Source organism: Castor canadensis, chromosome X (assembly GCF_047511655.1).
Source record: "Castor canadensis chromosome X, mCasCan1.hap1v2, whole genome shotgun sequence".
In the NCBI taxonomy this organism is placed as follows: Eukaryota; Metazoa; Chordata; class Mammalia; order Rodentia; family Castoridae; genus Castor; species Castor canadensis.
Genome location: NC_133405.1, coordinates 34120407 through 34145528, shown reverse-complemented (window position 1 = coordinate 34145528; position 25122 = coordinate 34120407). Strand labels below are relative to the sequence as shown.

The 25122-nt window shown below is 35.6% G+C and overlaps 1 protein-coding gene across 4 annotated transcripts in view; it reads right to left on the bottom strand.

The window, feature by feature from the left end:
• The window catches only part of Cul4b (cullin 4B), a 37860-nt gene that overhangs the window by 4916 nt on the left and 7822 nt on the right, over positions 1-25122 (bottom strand). For 3 of the 4 annotated variants that reach the window (XM_020172870.2, XM_074063901.1, XM_074063900.1), the window contains 17 exons: positions 19548-19651; positions 18984-19053; positions 17548-17621; positions 16461-16623; positions 16226-16315; positions 15840-15922; positions 14791-14858; positions 13538-13656; positions 11398-11590; positions 10144-10248; positions 8987-9097; positions 8454-8545; positions 6946-7053; positions 5983-6096; positions 5058-5163; positions 3219-3391; positions 1033-1185 (listed from right to left, as the gene is read on the bottom strand). In XM_020172870.2, the coding sequence (XP_020028459.1) occupies positions 1033-1185; positions 3219-3391; positions 5058-5163; positions 5983-6096; positions 6946-7053; positions 8454-8545; positions 8987-9097; positions 10144-10248; positions 11398-11590; positions 13538-13656; positions 14791-14858; positions 15840-15922; positions 16226-16315; positions 16461-16623; positions 17548-17621; positions 18984-19053; positions 19548-19651 (1926 nt within the window). The remainder of the gene's footprint in view (positions 1-1032; positions 1186-3218; positions 3392-5057; positions 5164-5982; positions 6097-6945; positions 7054-8453; positions 8546-8986; positions 9098-10143; positions 10249-11397; positions 11591-13537; positions 13657-14790; positions 14859-15839; positions 15923-16225; positions 16316-16460; positions 16624-17547; positions 17622-18983; positions 19054-19547; positions 19652-25122) is intronic. The other variant, XM_020172871.2, reaches the window with a different exon arrangement.

Sequence of the window (25122 nt, the reverse complement as noted above, 5' to 3'; positions counted from 1 at the left end):
TATGCCAAATTCAATGCTAAATTTTTTATACTCATCATCTCATTTAAGCTTCTTAATAATCCTATGAGATAAGTACAATTATTATTTCCATTTTATAAAAGAAGAAACAAGCTCAGCAAGGTTAAGTGATTTACCAAAGTCCAAAGCTCTTAAGAATCCTAACAGCCAGGAGTCTACCCAAACTCTACTAAGTGTTTATTATCATAAGGGTTTAGGAATCTTCTAAAACTTGGAAAACAGTATGGTACAATACCATTGTCTAAGCACCTTTATCGCTGGGCATTTACATTGGAACATGTCCATTTAATGACCAATTTCAGTTTACTGCAACTATTGCTAGACTTTTTTAAAAGGGAAGTTGGATTTGACCAGCATTACACTGTATGCATGTGTGGAAATATGACACTGAACCTCATTAATATGTACAATTAGTACAAAGACACTTAATGATGACTAGCTATTTGTACAGGGTTTTTTTTTCTCAGTACCTTGGATTGAAACCAGGGCCTTATACATGCTACTCAGCTGTTCTACCACTGAGCTATATATATCCCTGTCCCTATCACAAGCTAAAAAACAACAAAAAAAACCCAAATCTGTCAAATACCAAGGTACTTCAAGGAGAAAAGTAGTAAGGTTCAAAAGAAGTATGGCAAAATTTTCAAGTCAAACTGGAAAAGTGAAAGCCTCATTTACTCATTAAACTTTTAAGTATAAGGAATTCTCTAAGTTGTTTTCCCCTTTTTTTCCAGTATGCCAATGAAATTTTTTTTAGAACCATATGCATAAGCACAGGAAATTAAAACTTGTCTCTTAGGGTTAGTGGAGTGGCTCAAGTGGTAGAGTGCCTGTTTAGCAAGCATGAGGCCCTGGGTTCAAGCCCCTGTACCACCAAAAAAAAGAGGAGGAAAAAAACTTATCTCTCCAAATGGTCTTATGGCTTTAATCTTTATCTGTAAGATTAGTGTCTGAAAATCTAATGTTGTTTTCTCATTTACAACAAGCTCAATATGAAAACATAGACGTGCCTACCTTTACTGGAAATTTTAATTGGTTGTATACTTCTGAAACAAGGAGATTGTGACTAAGTGTCTTTCTCATCTTCATAATTCGAACAATTGCAGCATCAATTTGATACTGTCTATCTTGAAATACTCTTTCTGTAGTGCTTGCTTGTTCTTCAACCTAGGGAAAAAAAGTTTTAGACTTAAGAACTGTACCTGAAGTGAAACTAGATTACTCACACAAATTGTACATGCTAGGGACATGACATCTTATTCTTTAAATGTACTGAATTATCTAAATGGGACCTTATCAGTACAGACTCAACAGAAAAAAGGCTCTACAAACACAACTCCTTTCTGGCCTAATTATACTGACCTGTACCAATGAAGTAATATAAATATTAGTTAATAGGAAAATGCCATCTTTAAATTGCTTTTCTGAAAGTAGACAGTTGATGCAGAATTTATCATTTCCTTTTATTCTGTTCTATTCCTGATACACTTGTGGCACAACAGTTTACCTATGAAGTGACTGACTCTGACCTCTGACTCAAAGCAAACTAAGAGTCAGTGTTTAAAAATTAATTTTTATTTGGTAATATTTGAATCTGAAATGCATATTGTTATTACTTACATTTCTTTAGTTCTTATAGAAATGTAGGTATTTAGCAAACTTGATGCTAAAGTAAAAATGTTAACAACTAAATGAACCAAATGTTAGCAACTAAACCAAAAGAATAGTTTGGACTTTGGCAGTAGTTTCTTTCTGGTACAGCATAAATGCTTTGGAAATAAGGACAAAGTAATCTAAAGGGAGTATCATTTTTTGGCAGCCTTGGTGGGGGTTAAATTCAGGGACTTGCTTTTGCTAAGCAGGTGCTCTACCACTTGAGCCACTCTGCTAACCTTACAGTGGCATGTTTTTGATGTGTGACGTGTGTGTGAAAAAGACAAGACTTGTTTGAAGATACTGATCCTTGTTCCACTTTAAAACTTTTTCTCAAAGATTGCATCCAGCCTTGTTGGTACTGAAACCAATCCAAACAGTATGCTTAACAGTTGGTTTCCTCAAAAGTATCTTAGCAAACACAAACAAAAAGTTCTACTTTAATCAAAGTAAAATTGCTTTAACTAAACCATTTAGATTTCCCAACAAGCAAGTTGACAAAGACTTTAAAAAGAAAATACAATCTTCAGTGTTGGTACAGCAAGTAGTATGGCAGGCACTCATATGCTGTTGGACAAAGGATAAATTTCTGAAGCACAATATGGAATTATTTACTAAGACTCTTAAAATGCTCATACTCTTTGACACAAAAATCTATTTCTATGAATTTATCATTTGGGAAGAATCCAAGAAATTAAGATTTAGGTACAGCCAGGCTTAGTGACACTTGCCTATAATCTCAGCAGTTGGGCTGAGGCAGGAGTATCATGAGTTCCAGGCTACCGTGGCCTACATAGCAAGATCCTATCTCAAAAATCAAAAATATAAACAAAAACAAAAAAGATTTAGGTTCAAAGATGCTTCCTGAAGTTTTATTTACAATACTAAAAAAGTCATGAAGTTGTCTAACAATGAACAGTGATCGACTATAAAAGACATGTGAAAGAATATTATGCGGTCATTTGTCATTTTTAAGATGTTTAGTCACATGTAAAATTTCTAAAAATTGAGTATTAAGTGAAAAAAGCAGGTATAAAACTATGTTGATGGGCTGGGGATGTAGAGTGGTAGAGTGCTTGCCTGGTATGTAACCAGACCCTGGGTTCAATCCCCAGCACTGCAAAAAATAGAACAAATAAATAGGCCAGGCTACTCAGGAGGATCAAGGTTCAATGTCAGCCCAGGCAAATAGTCCATAAGACTATCTTGAAAACAAAAACAACAGAAAAAAGGGCTGGTAGAGTGGCTCAGGTGATAGAGTGCCTGCCTAGCAAGCGTGAGACCCTGAATTCAAACCCCAGTGCTGCTTTAAAAAAAAAAAAAGAAAGAAAGAAAAGGAAAAGAAAAGAAAAAAAATTTGTTGACTATCAACCCAATCACGTGTACTCACCAACAAAAAGAAACCCAAAATCAATCACTACAATATATTTAGCCAGATACAGGCACAGAAAATGTTAATAATAGTGGTAGTATTATAGGTATAAAATTTCTACAATAAACACGTGTAACCATAATAGTTTAGAGCTGGGAGAAAGCAAAAGATTTACCGTTTCTTTCATCTGGATTTGATTGATCTTTATCCTGAAAAGTTTGTGTTTGAAATCATCATTACAAATGAACTTGTCACCATCTTCAATATCTTTGCCCTTTGGATTTTTTGCCAGAACTCTAGCTTTGCCACAGGCTAATGACTGCAATGTTCTCCTTAATTCTCCATCCTCTGAAGAAAACAACAGTTTAGTTATTTGTCAGCAGCTCATCAGCATGAACAGCTACATTCACCCTCAATCTAGCTTCTACTCCATCCCTTTATTTTTTGGGGGGGCAATACTGGAGCTTGAACTCAGGGCCTCACACTTGCTAGGCAGAAGCTCTACTGCTTGAGCCACAACTCCATTCCTTTATTAAAACTGTTTTTTTTCCCAAGGTCACCAAAGACTTCCTATTTGTTCTAGCATTTTTCCTAGCTGTCTTCTAAAGGAGTCAATTACCATAATATGCAGACAATTACCAAATCTTCTGAAATAACATTTCATTTTTATTTCCTTTATTCACATGTGCATACAATGATTGGGTCATTACTCCCCCCTTCCCCTCACCTCTCCCTTCCCTACCATCCATCCCTCACGCCCCACCTCCTTGCTTCCAAGCAGGAACTGTTTTGCCCTTAACTCTAATTTTGTTGAACAGAGAGTTTGAACATTATTAATAAGGAAGACCAGGGGATTTTGCTAGTTGAGGTAAGGATAGCTATATAGGGAGATTCCTAGCATTGCTTCCATGTACATATGTGTTACTTTCTAAGTTGATTCTTCTCGAACTAACCTTTTTTCTAGTTCCTAGTCCCCTTCTCCTATTGGCCTCTGTTGCTTTGCATTGAAGATATCAAATGCTATCTTTTTTTGGGGGGGGGATTACCTACCTATCCTCATACCTCCCTTGTGTGTATTCGTCTTGTCATGTGATCAAAGTCCTATTCCCCTTGTTGTGTTTGCCCTAGATCTAAAGTCCGCATATGAGGGAGAACATATGATTTTTGGTCTTCTGGGCCTGGCTAACCTCGCTCAGGATAATGTTCTCCAGTTCCACACATTTGCTTGCGAATGATAAGGTTTCATTCATTTCTCTCCAGTCTCACACATTTAAAGGATCCCTCCACTTGACTGTTTTACTATCAACTCCTGTATGTCCATCTTCCTCATAAAATTTTGTCCTCTTTCCAAACAACAGTGGTCATACTACATACCTACTCTGGTGAGAAACTCTAGAATAACCTTTGAACTCTTCCTTCTTCATTCCTTCGTGCATCTAATGGTTATTTCCTAATCTCTTCATCTTCCAAGTAGCCCTGTCTATTGATTCCAGGTAAGTTATCCAAATAGGTTACTTCCATGTCACACACTTGAGACACTATAATACAGACATCATTTGCTAGACTTATCTGGCTCTCCATGTCCTACCCATCCTGTCAAATTTTGTAGCACACTAGTCTATGCTACAATTAAACTCTTCAATATTCCTGCCCACACTGCAGCCACTACTACTCTTAGCCTTTTTCTATACTATTTCCTTGCTTCATATGCCTTCTCTTTGACCAAATTTTGAAGTCTCAGCTCAAGTTCTACCTCATGAGGGCTTTCCCAACTATGCCACTCCATAGTGATCTCTTGCTTCACTGAACTCCTAACACACTTCTAGTCAGCACCACAGAGTGGTACTTACTAGGTTTGAAATTATTTCAAGTGTCATTTCTCATTATTCCAGATTATAGCAAGTGTATGAAGGAGAGGGAATACTTCTTTGTATACACCAGAACTCTTCGCACAGTGGTGCACACACAGTGAACACCTAACTATGTTTGCTACTAAGACTGATTCAATACAAACCTATTCCAGTAGCCTGCTTGATTTCTTCTAAACTGAACTCCTCTCCCTCATTAAACATTAGCAGCACCAGTGTTTGAAAAAGAGAAACCTGGAGTTCTTTTTTGCCCTGTTGGAGAAACAGCAGTGTTTAGATGTCATTTTTTAAATGTGAAAAATTAATCAAATGAATTAATCTCTTAATAGGAAAAGCATTTTTCAATTATTGGGTTTAGAAACACAGACTAACATCATCCACAAAAACCATTTCAGGTGGCAATACAGTATGTGCAGTGTAAGGTTTAGGTGTGATTCTACCTTAAATAAAGTGAGGAATTAGTTGACCTGTAACAGGTCTCTTTAAAGCCTTATAATTAAAACAGAACAAAGAAATGAAAATTAATAGCCAACGCTACATGTCACTATGGATATTCATCATAAACAACAAGAAATCACTATTCAAGTGCTTTGGGGGTGGGGGACGGTACTGGGACTTGAACTCAGAGCCTCACACTTGCTAGGCAGGCACTCTAACACTTAAGCCACTCCACCAGCCCTCAAGTACATTTTTGACATGGTTCATTCAGATTAGTCATGAAAAGCTGCAGAAATTTTTGAAATTACATATGGGCACCGTTTCCCCCTTAACTCCCACTCTATTCTCTAGCTCCCAGCAACAAGAAGATTTCTGACAAGAAGCAGTGTGAATTCTGCATCCACATGTGGGAAAGGAGTTAGGTGGGGAGTGAGTTTTGGTTTTGCAGGAGAGCCAAATCAATTGTGGAAAAGACTGCTATCTTAAAATATACACAAAGCTGTGACAAGCTGTCACTGCTGTCATGCAGATGTCTAGTATACATTTTATAAAACAAAAGCTTGAACTTTCAAGCTAAGAGGAATGATCTCAATATTAAAGATGAAAACTTAAGTTTTGGGAACATCCACTTACCTCTTTAAATTCTGCTTTTAGCACACAGTGTCCTAGGGTTGACTGCCACTGAAGTTTCCTGCCACTATGTTTGCCTAGGTAAAAGGTCTTGAAAATTTCCTGAAGTTTTACCATCTAAAGTAAGTAAAATAAGACTTTAAGCTCTATATGCAAAACCATACTCACCACTCTTTACACTTACCTCATCTGTAATAATTTCCAAAAGTTTTAAATACTGTATCTAGGTCTAATCAATTACTGTGATACATAATAATGATCTCCAAGACACCCAAACAAATGTCCTATCAGTTGTTATACTCTGATATCTCTGCATGTACAATTAAATCATTCTGTTATGAAATATTCATCTCCAGGGGCTTTTGTGCCTCCACATTGTGCTGGCTCCTTTATCTCACTGCTGTTTCTGCGCAAGCTTCCTTCATAGGTTCCTCTTCCTACCACCTGTCAAACATGAGCCCCTTCTAAAGTTCTGCCTTCTGCCCTGTTTTCCTCCCCTTCTCCACATTCTCCCTCCTATTGAGGGAAATCTATTTCCTAGGCTTCCATGGTCATCTTCATGAAAGTCTCACAATATCTCCCCCTACTCTTTTTCTAGGCTTTGAAGAGCTAGACATTTTCCCAGGCATTAGGATTGATTTACTCAAGTACCCATCACTCAGCAATCCTGCCTCCAGATGAAATGTGGGCAAGACCAATTGATAGCTAGGGGTATAATCTGGGAAAATGAAAGAAGAGTAGGGAAAGTGGCCCTCAATTTTAGAAATCTGGCACCATTAGTTACATGCGAAAGTAGAATTAGAAATTTAAGTACAAGAATAAAATATTAAAGCACTTGGCATTTTTTGTTGGTATGTTTGCTGACATAAGCTTTTAAAAAGCATGTATTTTTAAGTGATAAGCAAAAAAGAAGTATCATGATTTCTATGACTATAACTCAAGTCCTAAACTGTCAGTAAACCTTACCTCTGGTGGCAAATGGACTTCCATAGGCACGTACGTTGGCCAGTAACCCATTGTCAAGATATTCACAGTTAATTCAATATTCCCAGGTACATTCTGATTCTGCATATACTATAATGAGAACACACACACTGAGATTGTAAAAGGAAAGTACATATATTTCACCTCAGAATGACTCATTTAGGGAATTACTTATTATGAAAATTCATGTGAATACTGATGATCCTGAAAATATAACGCAACTATTAAGAGGATTTTAAGTGAAGCTTACACAAAATGCACTAGAAAAGTACATAGGTTAACATTTTGATAGTGTGCCATGAGAGAATCCCATGACATCACTCTAGGCACTATCAACTCAAACAATTTCTCACATACAGCCAGGCTGTTATAGAATTGCTTCTCCATGCTTCCCCTAATGCCACCTGCAGCCCCACTTTTGGAGACCTCTATATGACTTGGAAGACCTTATAGCAACCCCCATTTCTCACCCCACCAGACAGCCTAAGTCTCTGGTCTCCCCCACCTGTTTTTAGGGCGGTGACCTGAAGTGAGGAACAAAGAAGAGGGGGAAAGGGACAAAGCAGATAAACCCTATTCTGTAGCTATACAAGATCCATGATCCTACTGACCCTAATCTTTTGAGTCTTTCACTTTCATTTCCCACCTTATCAATATAGTGGTCAAGAAGTCAATACTAAACCCCCAAGAGTAAAATATCTAAATTGCCATGATAATCATCAATGTTAATGCTGCTATTATCCTTTGAGACAGGATCTTACTATATTTCCCAGGCTGGACTCAAGCAATTCTCCTGCCTCAGCCTTCCAAGTAATTAGAACACACACCACTGCACTTGATAATGTTCTTAAATATTTCAAAAGCACTTTCTGCCTACATCTTCAAAGATATAGGTCTAGCTTTTCATCCCAATATCCCCAGAGATGTCATACAAACACTTTATCTCCTCTTCTCCTTCCCTACTGAAAGCTCTAAACTTGGAAATCGCCTAGAAATTAGGTGTCAGGGGAAGTCCTGCTTCCACCGTCCAGTTACAATACTTGCACTAAATTTGGTTCAATACATTTTGTTTCTATTTTTTATGTTATTCTTGGTGAATATACTGGATGTATTTTGTATTCGTATATGAAAATAGAAGAATGAAACCTGTTGAAATTGTTCTAGGAAGAGGGGGACGGGAGAGGAGAGGAGGGAGAGCGATGGAGGGGGTAAATCTAACTAAGATATATTGTAAACACATATGTAAATATCACCATGTATCCCCTGTACAACTATTATATGCTAATAAAAATGTTAAAAAAGAGTAAGTCCAAAAGTAGGTCAAAGATACTTAAATTTCATTGGTGATCTTTTTTTCTCTACTGTGATTATCACCTAAGTTGCTGTGAAGTATTTATAAAAATACATTTCTATTTTTCATCTTTAATACAAACCTCAATAAGGAGATAAATATATTTAAGTGTGAAGAATTAAGTAAGAGTTTAACTCACTTTTACCTGTTTGAACTGAATCATGATGTCTTTAGAAAGCTCCATGTCTTTAAACATTCCTTCAAGTTTGCTGGTAAAAGCAGCTCCACATTCTATTAAAGATGTTTGTTCATTTATAGTATTTAAGGTGTTAAAAAAAGAATTTAAAATGGGAAACATGAAATAGAAAACTTAATTTAGCATGAAATATGATCTGTAACTATTTGTAGAATAAAAATAAATCCTTATCCCACAGTATATGCCCCACTAATTCAGAGTCAAATTCTTTAATTCTGCAGCAACCTTATTGACTATTCAGGTATAAGATAAATGGTAAATTTTTATACAAACAATAAAAACAAGAACAATGCTTTATTTTTTTCAAAAGGTAACAGCAGGCAATGATAGACGGGAAACCTCATGAGCTTGTTCAATTTATGTTTCCATCACCACATGTATATAAAATGACTGACAAAAGAGATAATTAAAAGAATAAAAATTAAACTCACATTTCCCCTAAAAATCAAAGAAAAAATAGAAAATGACAAACATACCATGTTTAAGTTTGGATAGCATTGATTTTTCAGCATCTACGGATGCACTCTTCCCAACTAGCAGGCGCTTGGCTAAATCTTTCTTATAGAAGGCCTCAAAAACATCTTTGCCTATATTAAATAAAAAATACAACCTCATAATATTCCAATTAAAGTTCTGACAAATGACTTTAAAAGGTTTAATCAAGGAGAGCACCAGTGGCTCACACCTGTAATCCTAGCTACTCAGGAGGCAGAGATCAGGAGGGTCACAGTTTGAAGCCAGCCCCAGGCAAACTGGTTAGGAGATCCTAGCTTGAAAATCCCCAACACAAAAAAGGTTGACAGAGAGGCTGAAGTAGTAAAAGCGCCTCCCTAGCAAGCGTGAGGCCCTGAGTTCAAACTCCATACTGCCCAAAAAAAAAAAAAAAAAAGGCTTAATCAAGCACAACAATATTCCAAGTCACTTTATGCATTTATTCCAAGTTTGTTAAATGCAAGAACATTACAGGTCTGTTTCTGTGCTAGATGTTTCAAAAGTTCGTCACTATAAAGAATTAAGACTGCATTAACTTTTCTTCATAAAAGTTTAGTCAGTTGGTAGTTTTAGCACCAAACTTAAGAGATTAATACAAGTAGCAAAAATCCAGGTTCCTTAAGATATATTGTAAGCACACATGTAAACATCACAACTATTATATAAAAAATGTTAACAAAGGCAGTTATCAAATGCATACTGAAAATAATGAATAAATCTTTACAAAGTAAAAAAAAATCCAAGTTCTTAATAGTGGAAAAGTAATTAAGTAATATTCTTCCAGTATCCCCAATGAATTAAATATAAGAAATAAAACACAATCTTAAGCCTCTAATTCCCAAATAGCCCCTCCAGATTATATACTTGCTAGTTTCTCTCTCAGTGCTTTGTTTTAAAAGAAAAAACTTAAAACAGTAACAATACTCTCTCTTCAACAAAATTAGAGATAAGGGCAGAACAGATTCTGCCCAGAAGCAAGGTGGGGTGGTGGGGAGAGGGGGAGGGGTAGGTGGGAGAAATGGCCCAAACAATGTATGCACATATGAATAAACGAATAAGAAAATAATAGTAATAATGTTTCTGAATGACAGCTGAAAAAAAATGATGAAAAATAAATACAAAATAAGTAACAAACACTTACCATAAATAAACCTAAATATGATCATAATTTTATCCAACATTTTCTCAAGTTCTTCATCTGTAGCTTCTTTGTTGCCTGCACGAAGTTTTGAATCAACATACTTAGCTAAGATAGAGGAAAAGAATGTTGTTTAATGACCACAGATATCCATGAGGTACATACGCCAAAGAGGCGTATGATATACTGAGTTTTTCAGTGCTGCATATACATGCACATGCAAACATACATACATACGTGGTGTGTGTGTGTGTGTTTTAAAGACTCCAAAGTCAGGGAGATAAGTAATTTGTTCAATGCCACAGAGCTAATAAACACCAGAGCCTAAACTCAAACCTATGTCTTCTGACTCAAGATTTCTGCTATAAGGATATTTAAAAAAATGGGATATGGATACCCCATGCATGTAGTGGGGGTAACAAAGCCATGAAAAGACTTGGGCCATCTTCTGGATTATCTATCCATTTTACAGTGATGGTAAGGATTCTTAAAGATTACTTTTTTGTTTGTTTGGAAATAAGTTCTTGCTATGTACAACAGGCTAGCCTTGAACTCATGATCTTCCTACTTCAGTCTCCTAAGTACTAGATTAGACTTGGGCACCATGATGCCCAGAAAATTAGTTTTTTTATTAAAATAAACCAGATACCCTACAGAGTAGAAAGCAAAGTTTATAAAACTTGTAAAGATAAATAAAAATACTTATTTCATCCTTCTGGCAAAGGACATCCCCAGACCTCCTCAGGGTAACTCCCTCCTTTGATATTAATGGGTGCATGTGTGGAAAAACCAGACAAGCATTGCAGTATATACTACACCTGTTCAATTAGTGGGCCCAGATTATTAGGTTTATTTTCATCCTGGACTTTTTCCTTTTTTCATGGGCAACTGTAACATCATGCTGCCTTTCTTGTAGACCTACATGTGGACTTCTAGAAATAGCACCTGGCCCCATTTCTAAGTCACTGCAGGTTTGGCAAGCAGACAATCAAGTTTACTATCAATAAAAGTAAATGAGGCCAACGTTTTGTCTTATAAAGAATGTATATCATTTTTGACATCTCAGTTTTGAGATGTTCTTTAGTTTGAAGGATATTACTTACATCTAGGTCCTTAGAGACACTTGTCATACTTGGTATTACCAGCTAAGCAACTCCAAATAAATGAAATATTAGTATACTACAACCTTGCCAAATTTCAGCTTAGAGGTTACAAGTAAAAGTAAAACATTAACTGGATAAAGGATTGGAAACATACCTATAAGTTCAGCAGGTTTATTTGGTCTTTTGTTAATGAATGTTTCAAATGCTTCTTTCATGGCATTAATAAATTTTTCATTCTTCAGAAAGCAAATATCAATTATATGGTCAACCTTATCTTTAAAATCCAGCAATTCTTGAACCATGGTCTTATCTTTTTCAGGATTAATAACAATAGTGCTCCCAAAGGCCTAAAAATAAAAAGTTGGTACTTTTTAATGAAACTGATTATTTACAATGAAACTAATCCAAAAGTCACATTGTAAATCGACACATGTATTTGAAGACCCTAAAAAAAAATAAAAGCTATTTCTGAAGTGAGGAAAAGAAAACATAAAGTAATAGAGTATCTAAATTGATACCATTAACATACAATCACAAACCTAATAAGGAATGACTGACTACTGGGTACACAATATCTTTAACAGAGTATAAGAAGCTTCAAGGATCCATTCTGTTTATGTATGTATACATATATATGTATGTGTATATAGATGTATGTATTTATGTATGGTAGTACTGGGCTTTGAACTCAGGGTTTTGTGCTTGCTAGACAGGCACTCTACCACTTGAGCTATATCTCTCATTTTGCTCTGGTAATTCTTGTAGATGCAGCATTGAGAACCATTTGCCCAGGCTGGTCTTGAACCACGATCTTCCTGATCTCAGCCTCCCAAGTACCTAGGATTATAGGCTTGAGCCACCAGTGCCCACCTATTTCTTCTCTTTAAAGAAGTCACCTTTGACAATGTATTTACAGTTAAAATACTTTGGCAAAATCCCCACTGAAACACTAACAGACCCTTAAACAATGAAGGACAGGAATGTAAAACAGGCCATGTTAAAAGAAGGGCACTAGTAGGAGGGGTAGGGTAAAAGAAAAGAATACAGGAGGGGGAATATGGTTGATGTACTTTCTATACAAGTATGAACAGGGAAAATTGAAACCTGTTGAAGCCACCTTAAAGGCTCAAGTGGTAGAGTGCCTGCCTAGCAAGCATGAGGCCCTCAATTCAAACCCCAGTACTACCAAAAAAATAAATAAATAAATAAAATAAGAAGGGGAACTGGGTAAGAGGAACAATGATGGAGGGAATGAACCAATTTGGTATATAAAATATGTATATAAGCCGGGTGCCAGTGGCTCACACCTATAATCTTAGCTACTCAGGAGGCAGAGATCAGAAGGACTGAGATTTGAAGCCAGCACCAGGCAAACAGTTTGCGAGACTCTATCTCAAAAATGTCCATCACAAAAAAGGGCTGGGAGTGTGGTTCAAGTGGTAGAGTACCTGCCTAGCAAGCATGAGGCCAAGTCTAAACCCCAGTACCACCTTAAAAAAAATGTATATATGGCAATGTCACAATGAAACCCCCATAAACTAATGGAATTTTTTTTTTAATGAAGGGCAGAAAGGTAAAACAGATACAGTTCAAGGATGGGTACCAATAGGAAGGGGGCGGGCATAAGCAAAGGATAAAGGAGGGAGAACATGGTAGATGTATGTTATATTCATATATGAAAATAAAAGAATGAAATCTGCTGAAATTGTTCTAAGAAGGGGGAAAAGAGGGATTAGGGAGAAGAGTGGAGGGGTGAATTTAATTAACATATAAGTACATATGCAAATATCACAAGTATCCCTCTTTACAGCTACAATATGCTAATAAAAAATTTAAAATAAAAACAAAGAAATAGTAATAGAAATATACTGTTCAAAAACATAGGAAAAAATAAAAATTAAAAAAATAAAGAAGTCAGCTTTGAAATTTTAAAATAGTAATTTGACTTCAGTATAATTAAAGGAAGGAAAGAAATTTGTGGTTCAAAAAGTCACAGATACTATACCAGACCTCAGCCAAAAGGATAAGAAGCAATAAAAATCCTTTTCCTCACATTCAGTACTTTAAGTGTTAGAACTAAAAATCACATCAAACAGCAGTCAGGTTTTATTGCTGATATGCCACATAGCTATCACTCTCAGGTCCACTTCTAGAATTTTCTTTGTGCTTTTTAAACAATTCAAAATTCCCCTACTTAAAAATAATTTGGATCTTGCTGATCTTGCTTGCTGATACTATGGGTATGCAAATTATAAACCATTAAAAAAGAAAAGTCACAGGCAAATTGTTAATACCTTAATGTATTCAATCCACTGTTGTAAGAGAACCTGAACTCCACCTCGAACTCTGCTGAACAGTTGATACAAAAGAGATAAATCTTGAATTCGATTTTCATCAAGGAGGTTATTTAAACCTGGATTTTGAAACATTTTGGCATTAAAATACAGTAAACTAAAAAGTGAAACAAAAAGCCACCTACTTAAACAAAATTTAAGTTAAAATTATTAATGTGGTACTGGCCTGATCTATGACTAATCTGTCTATGAATTATAATACAGAGATCTCCAGTGAATTAAATCCAAACAGACAACTATCTTTCTGAGTGAAAACTAAATATAAACTACTTTAGTTGTCATAAAAATAGTTGGCTGAATAATGGTTTGTGCCACTTACATGGTAGATGAGATGTATAAACCAATGTATAAAAACTGGCTTATATAAATCTGTATTACAAGTATGTCATATGCAGTGCCATATTTTATCTGGCATTACTATATATACCTATATTTCAGAACACTGAATACAAACTGTGATAAATCAAGTCATACATTAAAAAGTCAACTTTAAATGAGGTTCTAATGTATTTGGCTTTCAGAATGAAAGTTATATTATGAAACATTACACTTCATAATATGAAATAATATAACTTCACTAAAGCTCTAAATATACCCATCATTTTATACAAAAAAAAAAGATTATTGGAGACAAGGTAAGATTTTTACCTATTTGTGGCACCACTGAACTAAAATTCAGGTTATACTGAAAGATCACTTAGGATTAAAAGAAGTACTTGGTTTTATATGCTAAGAACAAAACAAAACACACACACTTCACTTCAGTGTAAAAGGGGTGCCTTTCCTTACCAGAGTCTTACATATAAAAAAATTCCCCAATTTCTACTGTTTCTGTTTCATTGTTTTGTAGTGCTGGGGATGCACTCAGGGAATTTGTGCATGCTAGGCAAGCCCTCTACCACTGAGCCATGCCTGGCCCTCACTGTTTCTTTACTTGTGCTGGTGGACCCCTCTTCTCAGTTCCTCCATCTTTTAGTTAAGGAAACTGGCACCTCCAGAGCTTATCCTCAGAAAGGGCTAGAGGCTTGGTTCAAGTGGCAGAGTGGCTGCCTAGAAAGCTTAAGGACCTGAGTTCAAACCCCAGTACTGCCAAAAAAAAAATCTATCAATCTTTTAAATAGATTTTTTTAAATCCCCCACTGGCTTACTACTACCATTTAAAAACAATGTCTTATTTACAAATTGCCAATTACCTTTCTGAAGAATTGCTGTTAAGTGTTCACCTAGAAGTTGTTTTTCTACAGTAGCAATTAATGACTTCCTACAAGGGAAAATTTTTAGAATTATTGACATTTCACTTTCTTGAAAATGTAAAGCCTCTCCTGGGGGGGGAGAAATACCTCATTTTATGTTAATTTCAACACTCCCATCCTATATATCAATTTAATAGTGCTAAAAGTTACTCTACTTTATGCTTAGAAGAAAAAAACAGTATATATTTCAGAAAATCATTTACATCATGAAGTAAGTATCTCCAAGGTCTTGCTGTGGCTGACTTGTATTCTCAAGTTTTTTTGCCTTTATTTTTTTTTAAACAAGCACACTTTTTCTTAATTTTGTTAGACATTAAACCAATAATACAGAAACTAACATTTACCCAGGGTACAAAATAAGAGCTTTTCATTTTTCAAAGTCTCTAAGGTACATGCCCAGATGAAATAAGTACAGACCAGCCTCCAGGAGGTTGGCTTCATTGACTCTTTCCAAAAATTATTCTAGACTATTCAGATTTCCCTGAATAAAACAGAAACTTGAGAAATGGCAAATGGCCAGACAGAATTGAGAGCAAGTAACTGAACCACGTGCAACTAATTCAAAATTAGATTATACATTTGGCTCCCAAGAAAAAAATGGTATGTAGGCATGTTTCTCTGCTTTTACTAAGGTGGTAAAGAAGTTATCTATGCTACTTACTGGAACCCCTTGGTTGGCAATATTTAGGAAAGTACAGAAAGTTTCTCCTATGAACACCTACCCATTAAATTTTAATCAGCCTAAGGATTTAAAAGATCACATCAACCTCTAATACTACTTTTAAAGTACATCTTAAACACACACAACAATCAAATCCTTGATTAAATCTAATTAACTAGAGAAAATAACTTGAAGTTTGTATTATGAAAACAACTGTTAAAGTCTAAATCATACCTGAGAATTATTATTAACATGTTTAAGATGCCTAAAGTGCCTTACATGATTTAACAAGAGTTTAAAACTATTAAGCTGAGCATGCAATACTTACTGGGTGGTCTGATCTAAGTAAGTAATAAGTCTGTCTGCTTCTTCTTCTAGACGTTTGTTAACATGATGAAGATACTCAGGAACCTACAAAGATAGTTTTTTTTATATTATTGATTTCCTCCCCTTAAATCATTCAGAAAATGTCAACTCCAAAAGATCCTGGGAGCAGCCCTGTCAAGTGTGACAGGGCTGAATCATATGTAAAATTATAGGTAGAGTTTATGATCCAGAATTCTGGCCTTTAAGAAGAGAGAAAAGAAAGGAGCACCTAAGTGAGAAAAGAGCACCATAATATTGGGAAGATAAATGCAAAGGGACAATTATGTTCAACAAAGTAAGATCCATTGTAAAGACATAGTAGATTTATTAATCATGACTTTGAAATACCTCTCTTTCTTGCATTAACTTTTGGCCTTCAGCTGCATAGAGCCGGTTAGTTTCTTCCAAAAATCGTTGTTCAAAAGAATCCTGATAAATCTGTAAGAGGGGAACAAAATGAAGGAGCTCATTTTTTCAATAAATATCTACAGAATGTCTTCTACATGAACAACACAATAAATTTGGATTTTAAACATCAAAACTAAGGACAGCAATCAGATCTGTAGGTAGTGAAGTAACTTACTTGTAAATCAGAGAGCATGCTTAAAAGGCTTCGCAGTAAACTTCTATCAATTGCTTCACCGTTCCTCTCCCTCTCAATCAAGAGAAGAATGCCATCAATTGTCTTATTCTGGACTTTTTGATCACTTATAATATGAGCCCTAAATAACTCCAGTCCCATGTCCCTAAAACAAAAAACATTATCATCTAAGTTAATTGACAATACCACTTCTGAATAAGCTTGCTTCTTACCACATGTTAATTAGGGCTCCAGGCTTTTAAGCAGCAATTGTAAAAAGATAAAATCCACATTTTAATTTTGAATAACATTACTAGATTAAAGCATACAGGAAACTCACATTGTCTTTAATGAGAACTACAACTGAATTCCTGTCTTCCTCCTTAACTAAATTTTGTTTTATTATTTCCTCTGTTGGATTTCTTCCTTAGTCAAATGAAGAGATAAAATTAGTTCAAAAAAGCTGGGTGTGGTGACACACATCTGTAATCCCAGCACTCTGGAGGCTGAGGTAGGAGATCCCAAGTTTGAGGACAGCTTGGGCTACATAGTGAATGCCATGCAAAGCTAAGCTGCACAGTGAGATCCTGTCTCAAAAGTTAGTTCAAAGACAAAATTTCCACCGTACTGACATGAAAGCTTATTTGATCATTTATTAACTGGCTTTAGTACTCCAAATCAGTGAACTCTGATCACTGCTATAGATAAACGGTAGGCACATAGTGTGAGAAGACTTCATTATACTATTCCATTTTTGTGTATACACAGACTTTTCCATAATACTGTGACAAGAAAATGAGTAAAATCTTGATGATCAGCAGCAAAATGATTCACTCACATATATCCCAGAGCTAACTTTAATCTTCTTACTTGCAAAAAAAAAAAAAAAAAGAAACTTCTTCATACATTAATATATGCTCAGGGAAAGTTAGCCATCTTCAATATTAGCACAGGCAAAACAGTAAGAGGCGAGAAGCAAAATGTGAACTTTTAGGAGAACACTCACAGTACAACTTGCTCTCTTTTATTATTATAATTAAGACTATGATTTGTAACAAATGTTTTCATAACAATTCTCTGGCATCCTTACCAAATGGAGGGTAGCATTGAATTCTGAAGAACGTAAGTTCTATCCAGAAACAAAAAAATGCTCCTGATCATTATCTGCCAAAAAAAAACCAAACAAGTTTAATTTTGTAAAACTGAAATATTTCCTCAATAAAGTAAGAAGAAAACTGAAAGGTTTTATACTAAGTAGATTACTAGGATAAACACATTTTTTTCTGAGAATATACCCATACCATTTTCATTAAATTATTATCTTGTCTCAATCCTTTTGGTGGTTTCTAGAAAAAAAAAGACACTTAAAAGTGGTCCTCTGACTTATTTGCTACTTAAGAAATAATTGAAAGTAAAAATAGGAAGTCAAGAGAAAATTTATACAATTCTTCCTTAGTTATCAATAATGCAAGGGGGTGAAGCTGACTTAAATTGTATTTGTGGCATTTTGAGGGTGGGAAATGTACTTTAATATTTCAATTTGCATTATATAAGGAATAAACTAATGTCAGACTAGGGAGAAAAGGTTGTGATATGAATGAACTTAAAATACCATCAGAGCCAGGCACCAGTGACTAATTCCTGCAATCTTAACTACTTAGGAGGCTGAGATTGGGAGGACTGGAGTTCAAGGCCAGCATGGGCAAATAGTTCTTGACACCCCCATCTCCAAAACACAATGGACTAGAGGTATGGCTTAAGCAGTAGAGTGAGTGTGAAGCCCTGAGTTCAAACTACAGTCCCACAAAAAGAAAAATACCATCAGGTACCTTTCACAGGTAATCAAACAGTAGATAGAATATAGTCATTAAGACTGATACACAGGGTTGGGGTGTGACTCAAGCTGTAGACCCTGAGTTCAAATTCCATACCACCAAAAGGAAATAGAAGAAAAAGACAGGGAAAATGTAAATGTTTAATGAGATAAGTAATTTGTTGTTTAACAAATAATTTAGCAAAAATTTAAATTACTCTTATTGGCAGAATGGCTCAAGTGATGAGGTGCCTGACTAGCAAATGTGAGACCCTGAGTTCAAACCCCAGTACCACAAAAAAAGGGAAAAATGACTCTTAAGATACAAGTCATAGCCAGGCACCAGTGGAGACCCTATGGAGGGATTGGGGAGAAACATCATACAAATAGGCTGGCAAAGTGGCTCAAGGTGTAGGCCCTGAGTTAAAAAAAGAAAAAAAGATACAAGTTTATTCTGAAATGCTGGTTTACCTAAAACTTATAGTTTTAAAAGAAACTTAATGAAAATTAGCTCCTAATTCAGAAAAGGAGCAATTATTGTCTCCTATTACAAAACTTTTATTTTTTAATTAGCATATATTAATTATACAAAGTAATGAGTTTCATTATGACATTTTTATATATGGATATTACAAAGATTTTAAAACTAACATTCCTGTACTTGTATTTTTTAACTACAATGTTTAGGCTAAAGTGTAGTATTTCTAGCTTACCATTTGCCTACAATGGTTTTGCCAGCATCTATCAATCTTCTTTAGAAAAAGAACACTATCCAATGAATCCATGAGATACATGTTAAGGACATTTTAAAGTGTTTAGTACAAATAATATATGCAATGTAAGAGCATATCTGCCTTAAATATAGAACACTATTTAGTAAATGAAAATAAATAGCAATTATAGAGCAAAATGCTATTTCTTAAACTGTATAAAAATTTTAGATCACAGTAAGACACCTTTAAAAACCAGTGTTAAATATAATTAAGCATAATGTTTGCAGTGTATGATTTCCCTTAGAAGATTATCTTTCCTCAAATGGAAATTTGCTACGACAAAAGGGTAAAGATATAAAGAAATTTTATTTACATGAATACCACATGTAGATGTAGACTCTAATTAAAGCTAAAAAGTCAAAAATTTGTTTCTTCCTCTAGAAACACAAAAGAAAACAATAACAAATCTACAAAACACAGGCATTTAAATTGAAGCTGGCTTAAACAGTGAAGGGCAGGGAAGAAAAGATAAAAATGTAAGATGTTTTATTTTTAAAAGGATATTCTCTGAATTGATGAATCTGTGCTTTGATGTGATCTTCACAAATCTGCCTCAGCTGTTTATACAAGTTTGCAGAAATCTTGTAAGAGCAGAGATTTTCTACAGCCTGCAATATTAAACACATAATTTCTTAGGGAGAGGATGGGGAATGTTTCTTAAGTATCTACATGAAATACCTATTAGTTTGATATTTCTGCCACACCAACTTATTAAAAGGAGCTATTCATCCATAAAAGACACAAAGAAGGCTCAAGAGGTTGAGTCAGGAGGATCACAAGTTCAAGGACAACATGGGCATCTTAACCAGACTGCCCTCTCAAAAGAAAAAAGTCACAAGGTAAAATAACAAAATATATCAATGTGATTGGCAAACTTTTTCATAACCAATGTACTATACCAAAGAAACCCACAAGTTAATATATTTATTGTGGTAGTAAAAGTTAAGGATGGAGAGAATCAAGCCAGGTTCTATCCCTGTGAGGGCATCTAATTTGTAGCAACTTCTACACAAAAAGCAGTCTTATTCTTCAAAATGTTAATCATTTTCACAAGCAGAAGTCCATCTTAAGTTTAAAAAATAATTTCACCGATTGTTTATGTATTAAGCGGGTCAGACACTACTGCTATAACTGAATTTAAACTTTTTTTTATACTTTCTTGGGTCTTCCTGAACAAAACAAAGCAGAAATTATTGTTAGCAGTATTTAAATAAGTATAATTCGAGACCAAGAAGTATTCTGACGTTTCAGTTTAAAAATAGTTAAATACAGAGGTCTTGAAATTTTCCCCAAAGAAATAAACATTAATTACAAAAGAAATGACTATGTCTTTACTTCATTTTAACAGTTGAACTGGTCCTCTATTATACTCAGATCTCAACAGGCAGGACACATTCTGATTTCCTGAGTTTGTTATGTCTATCCAAAGACTTTCAGATTTAAAACTAGGCATGATAAAATTCTGGTGAACTCTGATATAATCTACAATTCCAAGGGTTATTACTTAACTATAACATCAAGATTCCTTTCACACCACAACAGAAGACAAAAGTCCCATTAAAATGGGCTCGGCGGGGAATTCAAGTTCTGTTGGTTGGACTGGAATTTTATAAAGATGTAGTTGGAACTCATGTTACTGGTACGTACGCAAGTACAGTAAATTAGCAAATGAAAAGAAAGTTTAAAGGAAGTCACTTACTCTATTGGAGGGAAGTCACCACACCTCACCAGGAAAGAGTAAGCCAATTAGATTCAGTAGCTATGGAGAAATAGGAAATCTGAGTCTCCTCAGACAGACTCAGTAACCTAGAGTTAGGCCACAAATGCCTAAGGGTACATTTATGTTTATTCCATGTGCCTCTCTGTTCACAGTTGTCCTCTATGTACAGTTTCCCCTCCTCCTTTAATATTCCTTTTATTGTATTTCAGAGTTCCTTTAGAATGACTGTCTCATTTTCTCAACATCTCCCTGCTTAGATTCTATCATGACTTAGTGAGTTCTTTACCTTCTCCACTATTCCCACTTCCAATATTTCTCTAAATTCTATTATTCCATTTCCTTCTGTTGTGTTCTTTCTCCCATAAAGCAGTTGTTGACACATCTATTTGTCTTCTCACACAATATTCTGTATGTTCCCTTACTACTCAACTAGATACCACTTCTTCAACTTAGTTCTTAACTGCCTCAGCTTTCAGTGACTCACAAAGCACTCCCACCCATCATGCCACAGACTTATCACTAAATAAATACTATGTATTTCTGTATGTGTATATTCTATCTCCTTGACTCTCCTTAATGACAGAGTGATCACATGGTCATGTATCTGTAAGTTGTTTAAAATTTTTTGAGCCTTGAAGTATCAAAAAAAACACTAATGTATCTACAATTGGCACTGTGTCCTATACATAACATATACTTTTAGTAGAATGAAAAAACAGCAAGACAACATGTAATTACAGCAGAGTGTGCTACATGCTATAAAGGGGATAAGCAGAGACGAGGCCCTGAACCCAGCCTTTAGGGTGGGAAAGTTACGAAAACTTTCCTAGGCAGAGGTAAAGAGGCAGAGCCCCAAAGACCCAAAGGAAGAAAGAACTAGTGAGAATAATGAATAATATAGAATTAAGGTGGACTGTATACACATACAGCCTTATCTATGCTTAGTTGGAAGATGGTATAAGAAGTTTAAGGTGGACTAGAGCCATAGCTCAAGTGCTGCCTAGCATGCATGAGGCCTTGAGTTCGATCTCCAGCAACATAAAAAGATAAGTTTGAGGGAAGAAAGACAAAACTACTCAGGTGTGTTTCAAAGGTCAAGTTTCTGCTTCTCTTTTTAAGGGGTAAGAGGGACTGAACTCAGGGCCTCCTAATACTTGAGTCACAACCCCAACTTTTTGTTTTAGTTTGTTTTTCAGATACAGTCTCACACCTTTGTCCAGGTCATCCTCAGATCGAAATGTTGCTATCTCCACCTCCAAAGTGTCTAGGATAATAGGAATAAGCCACCACACCCAGCTTGATTTTGAGTTAGGGCCTTGCTAACTTTTTGCCAGACTGGCCTTGAACTTAGATCCTCCTATTTTCCCCTCCCAAGTAGGTAGAATTATAGGCATGCACCACTACACCTGGCCATCACTTTGCTTCCCTAACTCAGCACTGATTCATACTGAACATATCCAGTAGATGTTAGACCAGATCTAATAATTTTCCTTCCTCAACAACTTTCCATCAAGTAGTTCTCATTATGGAGAAATTTCATAGAAAACAACTAGCTACCTGGGAGGCAGAGATCAGGAAGAGTGTAGTTCAAAGTCAGCTGGGGAAAATAGTTCACAAGACCCAATCTCCAAAATAACTAGAGCAAAATAGACTGGAGATGTGGTTCAAGTGCTAGCATGCCTACCTAATAAGCATGAGGCCCTGAGTTCAAGCCCCAGTACCACAAAAAAAAAACCCCACAAACCTGAAGTCAGGCATGTTGGCGCATGCCTGTAGTCCAGGTACTTGGGAGGCTGAGGTGGGAGGATCATTTGGGCTCATCGCTTGGACAACAAAGCAAAACTACTTCCTCTACCCCTCCCAACCAACACACACACACACACACACACAAACACACACACAAGGTCTGTCGAAAGGGGAAGTAGATGGGCTGGCAGAGTGACTCAAGTGGTAAGAGTGCCTCCTAACAAGTGTGAGACCCTGAGTTCAAACCCCAGAGATGCCAAAAAAAGGTGGGGGGGTACCTGTGGAGTTGCAGGATGGGGTGGAAGTGAGATTTTTCACTATATTCTCTGTAAAACTTCTTGGGTTTTGAACCTGATAGCTGTATATTCAAAATTACTTAAATACCTACCTCCTCCAATAAAAATTCTTTCCATCTTCCCTGCCACCACACTTCTTACCATGGTATTCAAAACCCAATCTTACTATTTTAGTGTTATGTATGATAATAACCTTCCACATGCCCTGTGATCTAAACACTGTTTTCCTCACTTTTGAGCAAGGTTTGTTTTGAGCAGACACTTGTGCCTAGTATAACGGCTTCTAAAACTTTCTGACCCAAAGCCACAGTTAAGAAATATATTTTATGTCACAATCCACTGCACATAAACTTATGTAACTGAAACAAAATCTTCTCAAAACTATACATCATTACTATGTATAATGCACTTTTAATATTTTCTATTGTATTTCTTTTTTAAAACACTGACTTAGGGGCTACGCCGTAGCTCAGTGGTAGAGGGCTTACCTAACATGCACGAGGCCTTGGATTTGATCCCAGCACCACAGACAAAAAGCTGACTATGAACTCAGTAGAACATAAGCATCTCAGGGGCAAGGACTAAGTGATTTCTATGCCTTCAAAGGATTTATTTTTATACACAGTAAGCAGTCACTGACACAACAAGGAATGAGTATTTACTAAGCATCTGCATCTTGTTAGGTGCTGGGATAGAAAGAGGAAAAAGAAAGTGTTAAATCACTACTTAAGAGTTTGAGATAGGGGAGGCATGGTGGTACAAACGTGATCCCAACACTTGGGAGACTAAGGCAAGACAATCCAGAGTTCCAGGCCAGCCTCAAAAAAATGTCTGACACAAGCTCTGTTTTTTCCAGATTGTTGAAATGTACTTTTAGAAATAATTTCATTTTATTAAATAACATTTTGAAATCCCTAGAGCTTGGTTTAGTATAATTATTACTAAAATAATCTCTTGTCTCACAATACCTATTTGTATTAAACTGAGTTTAGATATAGTTTTATTACAAGTTCTTTAAATAAAGCTATCTTTTAACTTAAGCTCCCAATCATTAGGGGGTAAATAGAGGGTCTTAAAACCTTTGATGGTAATCAGGTATAAAATACAAACATTCTAGCAAACTTTTAACCTTTATTCCTTCAAATCCCAATTCCTCTCCTTCAAAATACATACATCACACTAAAAACTTGTTTGAAAAAAAGCATACACTCCAAATAAAATATAAATTTGTGGCAAATGACATGCAAGTATATACTTAAAGACAGACAGTAAGAAAGACACTGAGTACCCACATGCTTAACTCTAGTCATCTACCTAATAGGCTACGTCTTATTTCTCAAACTGTTATGTTTAAAGAAAGGAAAGCAAACCCACTGTGTTGTCACATTTCTGTAATTCCTGCATTCAAGAGGATGAGGCATGAAGATGTGAAGTTTGAGAGGTGAGGCAGGAGGATTGAGAGTTCAAAGCCAGCCTATGCTACATATACAGTAAGACCCTGTTTCAAAGACAAAACCCAGAAAGGAAACTTATAGCACAAAACTTTCCAACAACTGATTCAGCAATAAAACAAAAGTATCTTTTTTTACATCTAGTATAAAAAATCAAAATACTAAGAATTGCAAAAAGGAAACCAATCATACAATCATACATTGAAACCTAAATTACTTATACTTTTTACATCTAGTAAACAGGGCTTCAATAAGATAAAAAATTATAAAAGACCTTGACTTTGTAATTGTGTATCTTTTTTAAAAAAGCAGTACTAATACTAACAATTAAAAAAATTAGGAGAAATATGTAACATGTAACAGTGTTTACTCTTAAAACATTAACAGGGCCACAACAGTTACACTTACAGAGAATCCATAGCTACTCCTCAACACTATCAAGAATCTAACTGCAAATGGTCGCTGGTGGTTCATACCACCAGCTTGGTAGAACGAGATCAGAAGGCTCGAAGTTTAAGGCAAGCCTGGCCAAACAGTTCATGAGACCCCCATCTCCAAACTAACCAGAGCAAAATGGACTAGGGGTATGGCTCAAGCAGAAGAGTGCCTGCTTTGCAAGTGGGAAGCCCTGAGAAATATGGCTTTAAAATAAAATATAATTTAAAAATAAAAATTTCTTTTTTAAAGACACAAATATTTATCATTGATGAAAACCAATATATTGCAAAGAATATAGTAAGTACTTTTTTGTAGTATTTTATTTACAATTAAACATCCTGGTGATACAAATAATGGATTAAGTCTCTCCATTTTGCAAATGACACAGAGAAATAACTAGCCCAAAGTTTCAGGGTAAGTGACATATC